Source organism: Salmo salar, chromosome 22, assembly GCF_965601325.2.
Source record: "Salmo salar chromosome 22, fSalSal1, whole genome shotgun sequence".
Lineage (NCBI taxonomy): Eukaryota > Metazoa > Chordata > Actinopteri > Salmoniformes > Salmonidae > Salmo > Salmo salar.
In genome coordinates, this window is record NC_138312.1 from 62715918 (window position 1) to 62728509 (window position 12592).

General features: G+C 47.6%; 1 protein-coding gene across 1 annotated transcript in view; it reads left to right on the top strand.

The window, feature by feature from the left end:
* The first annotated feature begins 352 nt into the window (after window positions 1-352).
* dennd6a (DENN/MADD domain containing 6A) overlaps window positions 353-12592 on the top strand; it is a 39568-nt gene continuing 27328 nt past the window's right edge. The window contains exons 1-4 of the mRNA XM_082967759.1: window positions 353-686; window positions 948-986; window positions 1090-1132; window positions 6915-7027. Coding sequence (XP_082823885.1) covers window positions 462-686; window positions 948-986; window positions 1090-1132; window positions 6915-7027 — 420 coding nt within the window. The 5' untranslated portion in view covers window positions 353-461. The remainder of the gene's footprint in view (window positions 687-947; window positions 987-1089; window positions 1133-6914; window positions 7028-12592) is intronic.

A 12592-nucleotide genomic window follows, 5' to 3' on the forward strand; every position in this document is an offset into this window, starting at 1 on the left:
TTTTTTCACTTTATAAATGAATTTAAACAGTATGACACTACTTTAATGAACTAAAATGAAAACAAAAAGGCAATTAAAACTTATTGTATTATTAATGAATATGATTTGTTTGTTTAGGATTCCTGGCAATGTAAATAGTTTGTTTGTATGCTTGTTTACATGTGACTATTCCTCTTTTGTTTGTTGATATTTGTTAATAAAAATGGTTTTTATAAAAACATTTTTTTTTTTAAACGCCCATGATTGTAGCGCAGACTAGTGGGCTAGTGCCGCTACTGCATTTCCGGTTGGAACGTTACGTACTTACGTAGCGTAGCCACGCCAGCCTACGTTTTCTGTGTATGTATTATTTTTTTCCTCTCTCCTGTGGTGGGGTGACGTTGGTTAGCTTGCTATCGAAGGATAAAGTGACCAGTATAAAAGTTAACGAAAGGAAGCATTTTCCACCGTTGGATATCGTGATGGCTTTGCAGGGCTCTGAGGAGATAGAGGAGCAACTCGCAGAGCCTGAAGAAATTGGAGACGAGGATGTGAGCATATCTCCAGCGGAAGAAATAACGTTAAACGTCGGGCCTGGAAGAGAGGAGGACACGGATTCGCTTCTCCTGCCGTGGGATCGCTTCTCTGCCTGGCTACACTGCATCTGTGTCGTCGGGTTTGATCTAGAACTCGGCCAGGCTGTGGAGGTGCAGTCAAATACCTTTTTCCTCTACTTGTTGTCACTTCGTTAGATAGATAGCTAACTTAGCTGGCTAACTAGCTAATGGTGTAGCTAACTATAACGTTTTTTTTTTTAGCAAGCTATTGGAATTTAAAAGTAACGTAATACAGTTAGCATTTAGTTAGCATTTAGTTAGCATTTAGTTAGCTAGCTAACCAGTGAGCTATCCGCTACGTTAGTTAGCCAACTGTTGTTCTCTCTCTCTCTCTCTCTCTCTCTCTTGCAGGTCATCTACCCACACCATTCCAAACTATCCGAGAAAGAGGCAAGTTGATGTTTTTCAAAAGTAACCTCATGTATGACACTGACTGTCTTTTTGTATTGAAATGTCTCAATCAAACAAACGATCCACTTTATTTTTGTTACAGAAAACAAGTATCTGCTACTTGTCATTCCCAGACTCCAACTCAGGTAAACTCTTTCCTTCATAGTCTCTCATGAACCAGAATCTGGGTTTACACTTAACTGTTGAATATAACCTTTTAAACCGAGGAAGCGGTCATTCACTTGTAATTCACCAGTTTAATAATGTCAACATACGTTCGTCTCGATGAGTATCTATCGTCATATCTGCCCCCACGGCAGGTATGTACTTCCAAAAAAAAGGTCTAAATAAAGTTGAATGCAGTTTTGATGCCCATGATTTTAAAAATAGCATATTTTTTTTCTCCCTTAGCTGGTAATTGAAACACGCTTCCGTTTCGCCATGCAAGTGGATATAGGCGACAGTTGGTAGCCTTCATTGCATCAGACAATGAGCTGGAGGCAGTATATGCGTTTTGAAAACATATAGGCCTTTTTGTTTGAAGGCACGTCTTAACTTGCTTCAGAGTAAAATCCGACCATATGTCATTGAAACCACTTTCTCTCCTGTTCTATTGGTTTTCAAATCAACTTTAATTGTCCATCAGCCAAAGGCACAATCCTTGTCATATTATCAACCCATGCTAGTTGATGATAATCCAAGTCACATTATCAACCCATGCTAGTTGATGATAATCCAAGTCATATTATCAACCCATGCTAGTTGATGATGATCCAAGTCATATTATCAACCCATGCTAGTTGACGATAATCCTAGTCATATTATCAACCCATGCTAGTTGACGATAATCCTAGTCGTATTAATCCCATGCTAGTTGTTGCATCTTTAGATCTCCTCCTTAACACATTTGTAACGGTTATTTTCACCGCTTTTGGCGACCAGTGTTTTCCAGCTAATTGCATTATGGAACAAACATTCATACATAGTCTACTGCCTTGTGCACATTTCTGCTCTTAAAATGTTTTCAACTGAACCTTCTGATCTGTTTCGTCAGCCTCATTGCTTTTTAATGTGTTTGTGTTGCCTAGGCCTACTGGTTGTATGAATTAGTGATTTATCGTCCCAAAGTCTTGTTTGGAATAGGTCTTTTTTTTCCCCCTTATTTTTCTTGACAAACTGGCCAATATAATCGATAAATGTTTCTACTGTGGGGGATAGTAGATTGACATAGACTAGTGATTTTGCTGTTTGTTACTTGTCTTGTTGGCTGAGGAAAAGGTAAATGTGGACAGTTATTGTAACATCTTCAAAGTGTGCGCTGGAATTCGGTAAGAAGAACGCATACCGTTGCAGCCTCAACTTGCGTGTTCTGTTAATATGAATTACCATAATCTAAATCCGATTTCTGTTATTCTGAGCACCGTGGGTGGACGCTCTAATCAGGTTACACACCCAAATGGATATGGGTCCGGTACATTTCTCAAATGTACGATAAGTTTAAATGCTGCTGGTCTAATGTCCGGCGCCACATTTCTCTGACACGCTTGCAGTCCCACCCGTGTTAGACACGCCCCTGACACCCTGCAGTCCCACCCGCGTTAGACACGCCCCTGACACCCTGCACCAGACACTGAGTCAGTCATTTTCTCCACAGCTGATTGGGTGTCAGGCAATAGCTGAGTATATGTGTATATATATATATATATATATATATATATATATATATATATATATATATATATATAAAGCTGTTCAAATATTTTCTCTGGACTATCCCACTTTTCTAAGTAGTAAGTACACACACACTTAGAGTACCAGTCAAACGTTTGGACACACCTACTCATTCAAGAGTTTATTTTTTTACATTGTAGAATAATAGTGAAGACATCAACACTATGAAATAACACATATGGAATTATGTAGTAACCAAAAAAGTGTTAAACAAATGAAAATATATTTTATATTCTTCAAAGTAGCCACCCTTTGCCTTGATGACAGCTTGGCACACTCCATGCAGAGTAAACTGTAAGAACAATCACCAAGACTAAATAAGGAAATAACAATAACGAGGCTATATGCGTAGTGGAGTTAATTAAGGTAATATGTACATGTGGATAGAGTGACTAGACAATCAGGATAGACATTTAACAGAGTAGCAGTAGCGAGTCTGTGACATCAATATATGTGTGTGGGTAGAGTCCGGAGGGTGTGTGTGTGTGTGAGTGTGGGTAGAGTCCGGTGTGTGAGTGTGGGTAGAGTCCGGTGTGTGAGTGTGGGTAGAGTCCGGTGTGTGAGTGTGGGTAGAGTCCGGTGTGTGAGTGTGGGTAGAGTCCGGTGTGTGAGTGTGGGTAGAGTCCGGTGTGTGAGTGTGGGTAGAGTCCGGTGTGTGAGTGTGGGTAGAGTCCGGTGTGTGAGTGTGGGTAGAGTCCGGTGTGTGAGTGTGGGTAGAGTCCGGTGTGTGAGTGTGGGTAGAGTCCGGTGTGTGAGTGTGGGTAGAGTCCTGTGTGTGAGTGTGGGTAGAGTCCTGTGTGTGAGTGTGGGTAGAGTCCTGTGTGTGAGTGTGGGTAGAGTCCTGTGTGTGAGTGTGGGTAGAGTCCGGTGTGTGTGTGGGTAGAGTCCGGTGTGTGTGTGTGTGTGTGGGTAGAGTCCGGTGTGTGTGTGTGTGTGGGTAGAGTCCGGTGTGTGTGGGTGGTCCGGTGTGGGTGAGAGTCCGGTGTGTGTGTGGGTAGAGTCCGGTGTGTGTGTGTGTGTGTGTGTGTGTGTGTGTGTGTGTGTGGGTAGAGTCCGGTGTGTGTGTGGGTAGAGTCCGGTGTGTGTGTGGGTAGAGTCCGGTGTGTGTGTGGGTAGAGTCCGGTGTGTGTGTGGGTAGAGTCCGGTGTGTGTGGGTAGAGTCCGGTGTGTGTGGGTAGAGTCCGGTGTGTGTGTGGGTAGAGTCCGGTGTGTGTGTGTGTGGGTAGAGTCCGGTGTGTGTGTGTGTGTGTGTGTGTGGGTAGAGTCCGGTGTGTGTGGGTAGAGTCCGGTGTGTGTGTGTGGGTAGAGTCCGGTGTGTGTGTGTGGGTAGAGTCCGGTGTGTGTGTGTGGGTAGAGTCCGGTGTGTGTGTGTGTGTGGGTAGAGTCCGGTGTGTGTGTGTGTGTGGGTAGAGTCCGGTGTGTGTGTGTGGGTAGAGTCCGCTGTGTGTGTGTGTGTGGGTAGAGTCCGGTGTGTGTGTGTGTGTGGGTAGAGTCCGCTGTGTGTGTGTGTGTGGGTAGAGTCCGGTGTGTGTGTGTGTGTGTGGGTAGAGTCCGGTGTGTGTGTGTGGGTAGAGTCCGGTGTGTGTGTGTGGGTAGAGTCCGGTGTGTGTGGGTGGGTAGAGTCCGGTGGGTGTGGGTAGAGTCCGGTGTGTGAGTGTGGGTAGAGTCCTGTGTGTGAGTGTGGGTAGAGTCCTGTGTGTGAGTGTGGGTAGAGTCCGGTGTGTGTGTGGGTAGAGTCCGGTGTGTGTGTGTGTGTGTGGGTAGAGTCCGGTGTGTGTGTGTGTGTGGGTAGAGTCCGGTGTGTGTGTGTGTGTGGGTAGAGTCCGGTGTGTGTGTGGGTAGAGTCCGGTGTGTGTGTGTGTGTGTGTGTGTGTGTGTGTGTGTGTGTGTGTGTGTGGGTAGAGTCCGGTGTGGGTAGAGTCCGGTGTGTGTGTGGGTAGAGTCCGGTGTGTGTGTGGGTAGAGTCCGGTGTGTGTGTGGGTAGAGTCCGGTGTGTGTGTGGGTAGAGTCCGGTGTGTGTGTGGGTAGAGTCCGGTGTGTGTGTGGGTAGAGTCCGGTGTGTGTGTGGGTAGAGTCCGGTGTGTGTGTGTGGGTAGAGTCCGGTGTGTGTGGGTAGAGTCCGGTGTGTGTGTGTGGGTAGAGTCCGGTGTGTGTGTGTGTGTGGTAGAGTCCGGTGTGTGTGTGTGTGTGGGTAGAGTCCGGTGTGTGTGTGTGTGTGGGTAGAGTCCGGTGTGTGTGTGTGTGTGGGTAGAGTCCGGTGTGTGTGTGTGTGTGGGTAGAGTCCGGTGTGTGTGTGTGTGTGGGTAGAGTCCGGTGTGTGTGTGTGTGTGGGTAGAGTCCGGTGTGTGTGTGTGTGTGGGTAGAGTCCGGTGTGTGTGTGTGTGTGGGTAGAGTCCGGTGTGTGTGTGTGTGTGGGTAGAGTCCGGTGTGTGTGTGTGTGTGTGGGTAGAGTCCGGTGTGTGTGTGTGTGTGTGGGTAGAGTCCGGTGTGTGTGTGTGTGTGGGTAGAGTCCGGTGTGTGTGTGTGGGTAGAGTCCGGTGTGTGTGTGTGTGTGTGTGTGGGTAGAGTCCGGTGTGTGTGTGTGTGTGTGTGTGTGTGGGTAGAGTCCGGTGTGTGTGGGTGGGTAGAGTCCGGTGGGTGTGGGTAGAGTCCGGTGTGTGTGTGTGTGGGTGGGTAGAGTCCGGTGGGTGTGGGTAGAGTCCGGTGGGTAGAGTCCGGTGGGTGTGGGTAGAGTCCGGTGGGTAGAGTCCGGTGGGTGTGTGGGTAGAGTCCGGTGGGTGTGTGGGTAGAGTCCGGAGGGTGTGTGGGTGGGTGGCTAGAGTCCAGTGTGTGGGTGGGTGGCTAGAGTCCAGTGTGTGGGGCTAGAGTCCAGTGTGTGGGGCTAGAGTCCAGTGTGTGGGGCTAGAGTCCAGTGTGTGGGGCTAGAGTCCAGTGTGTGGGGCTAGAGTCCAGTGTGTGGGGCTAGAGTCCAGTGTGTGGGGCTAGAGTCCAGTGTGTGGGTGTGTGGGTAGAGTCCGGTGGGTGTGTGGGTGGGTGGCTAGAGTCCAGTGTGTGGGGCTAGAGTCCAGTGTGTGGGGCTAGAGTCCAGTGTGTGGGGCTAGAGTCCAGTGAGTGCATAATGTCAATTCAACATAAAACGGTTGTCAATCCAAATGGTCTGTGTAGTCGTTGGATGACCCGTTCACCAGTCATACGGCCTGGAGGTCCGTACCAGGCCAGGTTGGTAAGGAACCTTTTAGACATTGTGTTTTTACTTACATTTAGTTTTGTAATTGACTACAGCAAACAGACAAGAGAACTTCTGTTTGGGGGGGGGGGGGGGGGGATTTATTTTTGAGATTTGCTGTGAGCCAATGGGGGTAACCTAGGTAACCACACATCCCCCCCACCGTTCTGTCGGATAACGACTGGGACTATGCAATAAAATAATGTTGAGATGGGTTATGTTCACGTGCTCATTTGATAATGACTAAAAGCAATGTAACATTTTTTATTGGGTGAATCTCATCTTAAAAACATGATATTTGGTTAGTTTTTTTTGCCAATCAGATCAAATGATTTACCCGGCCTGACTCGTCATAGAAACAACAGTGTGACAAATGGCACAACAAGATATTTTAGTTTGAAGTCCCAAGACGTCTAAAGACATCAAGTCTTTTGACCTCACATACGCTACAGCTTGTTGTTTTATTACCTATGCTGTTGCCTAGTTACTAGCCCTACTTATATGTACACTGGTACCCTGTGTATACAGCCATGTTATTTTTTTTACTCATTGGATTTATTTCACCTGTTATTTTTCTATTCTTTCTCTCTTCATTGTTGGGAAGGGCCTGTAAGTGAGCATGTCACTGGTAGTTTACACTGGATAATTCTCACTGAACTGTTAAAAAATACTGGTAGTTTACACTGGATAATTCTCACTGAACTGTTAAAAAAATAAAATAATAATAATAATAATAATAATAATAATAATAACATTCTGAAGTGAAATGTTTTAAATGATTCACAGAGATTCGGATCTATACCCTGGCGTTGCGAACACCATGCTCTACCAACTGAGCTACATGGGATATCACAGCATTCCTCCCCTGCCCACTTCCCCAGCTCAGTGCTGGAATTCCATCCAGCTTTAGAGGAAAGAGCTGGAACATGGAGGAGAATAACCTACATGCGTTTCCTCTTCCTGTTTGGCAGGTTGTCTAGGGGACACACAGTTCTGCTTCCGTTTCCGCCAGGCCTCAGGCAGGAAGTCTTCTCTGGGATGTTTTCTGGACCAGTTTGACCGTGACGCCCCAGTCTGCCTCAAGGTAAAAATGTGTTCAGGGACTTCTACATGTTTCTGGCTGCAACACGGGGGGGCGGGCTGCAGCAACACGGGGGGGCGGGCTGCAGCAACACGGGGGGGCGGGCTGCAGCAACACGGGGGGGCGGGCTGCAGCAACACGGGGGCGGGCTGCAGCAACACGGGGGGGGGGCGGGCTGCAGCAACACGGGGGGGGCGGGCTGCAGCAACACGGGGGGGGGGGCGGGCTGCAGCAACACGGGGGGGGCGGGCTGCAGCAACACGGGGGGGGGGGCGAGCTGCAGCAACACGGGGGGGGGGCGAGCTGCAGCAACACGGGGGGCGAGCTGCAGCAACGCGGGGGGGCGGGCTGCAGCAACGCGGGGGTGGCTGCAGTTGTTGTTAATTGTGGTCGTAAACATTGTTTTTGAGTTAATTCTATGGGGGGGTGGTCTGCAATTTATTTGACAGTACAAGGGGAGGGTTATGTGAAAATATTTTTGCTCTATCAAACCTGAGGACCACGCTGAAAAGGGCTGGCTGGGTTAGAATGGATATAGGGCTGGCTGGGTTAGAATGGATATAGGGCTGGCTGGGTTAGAATGGATATAGGGCTGGCTGGGTTAGAATGGATATAGGGCTGGCTGGGTTAGAATGGATATAGGGCTGGCTGGGTTAGAATGGATATAGGGCTGGCTGGGTTAGAATGGATATAGGGCTGGCTGGGTTAGAATGGATATAGGGCTGGCTGGGTTAGAATGGATATAGGGCTGGCTGGGTTAGAATGGGATATAGGGCTGGCTGGGTTAGAATGGGATATAGGGATGGCTGGGTTAGAATGGATATAGGGATGGCTGGGTTAGAATGGGTATGGCTGGGTGAGAATGGGTATGGCTGGGTGAGAATGGGCATGGCTGGGTGAGAATGGGCATGGCTGGGTTAGAATGGGCATGGCTGGGTTAGAATGGGCATGGCTGGGTTAGAATGGGCATGGCTGGGTTAGAATGGGCATGGCTGGGTTAGAATGGGCATGGCTGGGTTAGAATGGGCATGGCTGGGTTAGGATGGATATGGAGCCGGCTGGGTTACAATGGATAGGGGGCTGGGTTAGGATGGATAGAGCCGGCTGGGTTAGGATGGATAGAGCCGGCTGGGTTAGGATGGATAGAGCCGGCTGGGTTAGGATGGATAGAGCCGGCTGGGTTAGGATGGATAGGCCGGCTGGGTTAGGATGGATAGAGCCGGCTGGGTTAGGATGGATAGAGCCGGCTGGGTTAGGATGGATAGAGCCGGCTGGGTTAGGATGGATAGAGCCGGCTGGGTTAGGATGGATAGAGCCGGCTGGGTTAGGATGGATAGGGCCGGCTGGGTTAGGATGGATAGGGCCGGCTGGGTTAGGATGGATAGGGGGCTGGGTTAGGATGGATAGAGCCGGCTGGGTTAGAATGGATAGGGCCGGCTGGGTTAGGATGGATAGAGCCGGCTGGGTTAGGATGGATAGAGCCGGCTGGGTTAGGATGGATAGAGCCGGCTGGGTTAGGATGGATATGGAGCCGGCTGGGTTAGGATGGATAGAGCCGGCTGGGTTAGGATGGATAGGGCCGGCTGGGTTAGGATGGATAGAGCCGGCTGGGTTAGGATGGATAGGGCCGGCTGGGTTAGGATGGATAGGGGGCTGGGTTAGAATGGATAGAGCTTTATGTCCACTAAGGGGAAACTCCTCATGACTCTACAGGTAAACATTGACTCCTGAGAGATGAGAATCTCTGAGAGCCACACAGTCTCAGCCAATCACCAATCAGCCATTACACTCCTCAGCCAGTCACCAATCAGCCATTACACACCTCAGCCAGTCACCAATCAGCCATTACACTCCTCAGCCAGTCACCAATCATACCAGCTCTGGTCACACACTGGAGTGACGTCTGGGTGTCAGTATATAACCTGTCCTATAGAGGAGGAGCTGGTGTGATGTCAGTATATAACCTGTCCTATAGAGGAGGAGCTGGTGTGATGTCAGTATATAACCTGTCCTATAGAGGAGGAGCTGGTGTGATGTCAGTATATAACCTGTCCTATAGAGGAGGAGCTGGTGTGATGTCAGTATATAACCTGTCCTATAGAGGAGGAGCTGGTGTGATGTCAGTATATAACCTGTCCTATAGAGGAGGAGCTGGTGTGATGTCAGTATATAACCTGTCCTATAGAGGAGGAGCTGGTGTGATGTCAGTATATAACCTGTCCTATAGAGGAGGAGCTGGTGTGATGTCAGTATATAACCTGTCCTATAGAGGAGGAGCTGGTGTGATGTCAGTTTTTAACCTGTCCTATAGAGGAGGAGCTGGTGTGATGTCAGTTTTTAACCTGTCCTATAGAGAAGGAGCTGGTATGATGTCAGTATATAACCTGTCCTATAGAGGAGGAGCTGGTGTGATGTCATTATATAACCTGTCCTATAGAGGAGGAGCTGGTGTGATGTCAGTATATAACCTGTCCTATAGAGGAGGAGCTGGTGTGATGTCAGTATATAACCTGTCCTATAGAGAAGCTGGTGTGATGTCAGTATATAACCTGTCCTATAGAGAAGCTGGTGTGATGTCAGTATATAACCTGTCCTATAGAGGAGGAGCTGGTGTGATGTCAGTATATAACCTGTCCTATAGAGGAGGAGCTGGTGTGATGTCAGTATATAACCTGTCCTATAGAGGAGGAGCTGGTGTGATGTCAGTTTTTAACCTGTCCTATAGAGGAGGAGCTGGTGTGATGTCAGTTTTTAACCTGTCCTATAGAGAAGGAGCTGGTATGATGTCAGTATATAACCTGTCCTATAGAGGAGGAGCTGGTGTGATGTCATTATATAACCTGTCCTATAGAGGAGGAGCTGGTGTGATGTCAGTATATAACCTGTCCTATAGAGGAGGAGCTGGTGTGATGTCAGTATATAACCTGTCCTATAGAGAAGCTGGTGTGATGTCAGTATATAACCTGTCCTATAGAGAAGCTGGTGTGATGTCAGTATATAACCTGTCCTATAGAGGAGGAGCTGGTGTGATGTCAGTATATAACCTGTCCTATAGAGGAGGAGCTGGTGTGATGTCAGTATATAACCTGTCCTATAGAGGAGGAGCTGGTGTGATGTCAGTATATAACCTGTCCTATAGAGGAGGAGCTGGTGTGATGTCAGTATATAACCTGTCCTATAGAGGAGGAGCTGGTGTGATGTCAGTATATAACCTGTCCTATAGAGAAGCTGCTGTGATGTCAGTATATAACCTGTCCTATAGAGAAGCTGCTGTGATGTCAGTATTTAACCTGTCCTATAGAGGAGGAGCTGGTGTGATGTCAGTATATAACCTGTCCTATAGAGGAGGAGCTGGTGTGATGTCCGTATATAACCTGTCCTATAGAGGAGGAGCTGGTGTGATGTCAGTATATAACCTGTCCTATAGAGGAGGAGCTGGTGTGATGTCAGTATATAACCTGTCCTATAGAGAAGGAGCTGGTGTGATGTCAGTATATAACCTGTCCTACAGAGGAGGAGCTGGTGTGATGTCCGTATATAACCTGTCCTATAGAGGAGCTGGTGTGATGTCAGTATATAACCTGTCCTATAGAGGAGGAGCTGGTGTGATGTCAGTATATAACCTGTCCTATAGAGGAGGAGCTGGTGTGATGTCAGTATATAACCTGTCCTATAGAGGAGCTGGTGTGATGTCAGTATATAACCTGTCCTATAGAGGAGCTGGTGTGATGTCAGTATATAACCTGTCCTATAGAGGAGCTGGTGTGATGTCAGTATATAACCTGTCCTATAGAGGAGCTGGTGTGATGTCCGTATATAACCTGTCCTATAGAGGAGCTGGTGTGATGTCAGTATATAACCTGTCCTATAGAGGAGCTGGTGTGAAGTCAGTATATAACCTGTCCTATAGAGAAGGAGCTGGTGTGATGTCAGTATATAACCTGTCCTATAGAGGAGGAGCTGGTGTGATGTCAGTATATAACCTGTCCTATAGAGGAGGAGCTGGTGTGATGTCAGTATATAACCTGTCCTATAGAGGAGGAGCTGGTGTGATGTCCGTATATAACCTGTCCTATAGAGGCGGAGCTGGTGTGATGTCACTATATAACCTGTCCTATAGAGGAGGAGCTGGTGTAATGTCAGTATATAACCTGTCCTATAGAGGAGCTGGTGTGATGTCAGTATATAACCTGTCCTATAGAGGAGCTGGTGTGATGTCCGTATATAACCTGTCCTATAGAGGAGCTGGTGTGATGTCAGTATATAACCTGTCCTATAGAGGAGCTGGTGTGATGTCAGTATATAACCTGTCCTATAGAGGAGCTGGTGTGATGTCCGTATATAACCTGTCCTATAGAGGAGCTGGTGTGATGTAACCTGTCCTATAGAGGAGGAGCTGGTGTGATGTCAGTATATAACCTGTCCTATAGAGGAGCTGGTGTGATGTCAGTATATAACCTGTCCTATAGAGGAGCTGGTGTGATGTCAGTATATAACCTGTCCTATAGAGGAGGAGCTGGTGTGATGTCAGTATATAACCTGTCCTATAGAGGAGGAGCTGGTGTAATGTCCGTATATAACCTGTCCTATAGAGGAGGAGCTGGTGTGATGTCAGTATATAACCTGTCCTATAGAGGAGGAGCTGGTGTGATGTCAGTATATAACCTGTCCTATAGAGAAGGAGCTGGTGTGATGTCAGTATATAACCTGTCCTATAGAGGAGGAGCTGGTGTGATGTCAGTATTCAACCTGTCCTATAGAGGAGGAGCTGGTGTGATGTCAGTATATAACCTGTCCTATAGAGGAGGAGCTGGTTTGATGTCAGTATATAACCTGTCCTATAGAGGAGCTGGTGTGATGTCAGTATATAACCTGTCCTATAGAGGAGCTGGTGTGATGTCAGTATATAACCTGTCCTATAGAGGAGGAGCTGGTGTGATGTCAGTATATAACCTGTCCTATAGAGGAGGAGCTGGTGTGATGTCAGTATATAACCTGTCCTATAGAGGCGGAGCTGGTGTGATGTCAGTATATAACCTGTCCTATAGAGGAGGAGCTGGTGTAATGTCCGTATATAACCTGTCCTATAGAGGCGGAGCTGGTGTGATGTCAGTATATAACCTGTCCTATAGAGGAGGAGCTGGTGTGATGTCAGTATATAACCTGTCCTATAGAGGAGGAGCTGGTGTGATGTCAGTATATATAACCTGTCCTATAGAGGAGGAGCTGGTGTGATGTCAGTATATAACCTGTCCTATAGAGGAGGAGCTGGTGTGATGTCAGTATATAACCTGTCCTATAGAGGAGGAGCTGGTGTGATGTCAGTATATAACCTGTCCTATAGAGGAGGAGCTGGTGTGATGTCAGTATATAACCTGTCCTATAGAGAAGGAGCTGGTGTGATGTCAGTATATAACCTGTCCTATAGAGGAGGAGCTGGTGTGATGTCAGTATATAACCTGTCCTATAGAGGAGCTGGTGTGATGTCCGTATATAACCTGTCCTATAGAGAAGGAGCTGGTGTGATGTCAGTATATAACCTGTCCTATAGAGGAGCTGGTGTGATGT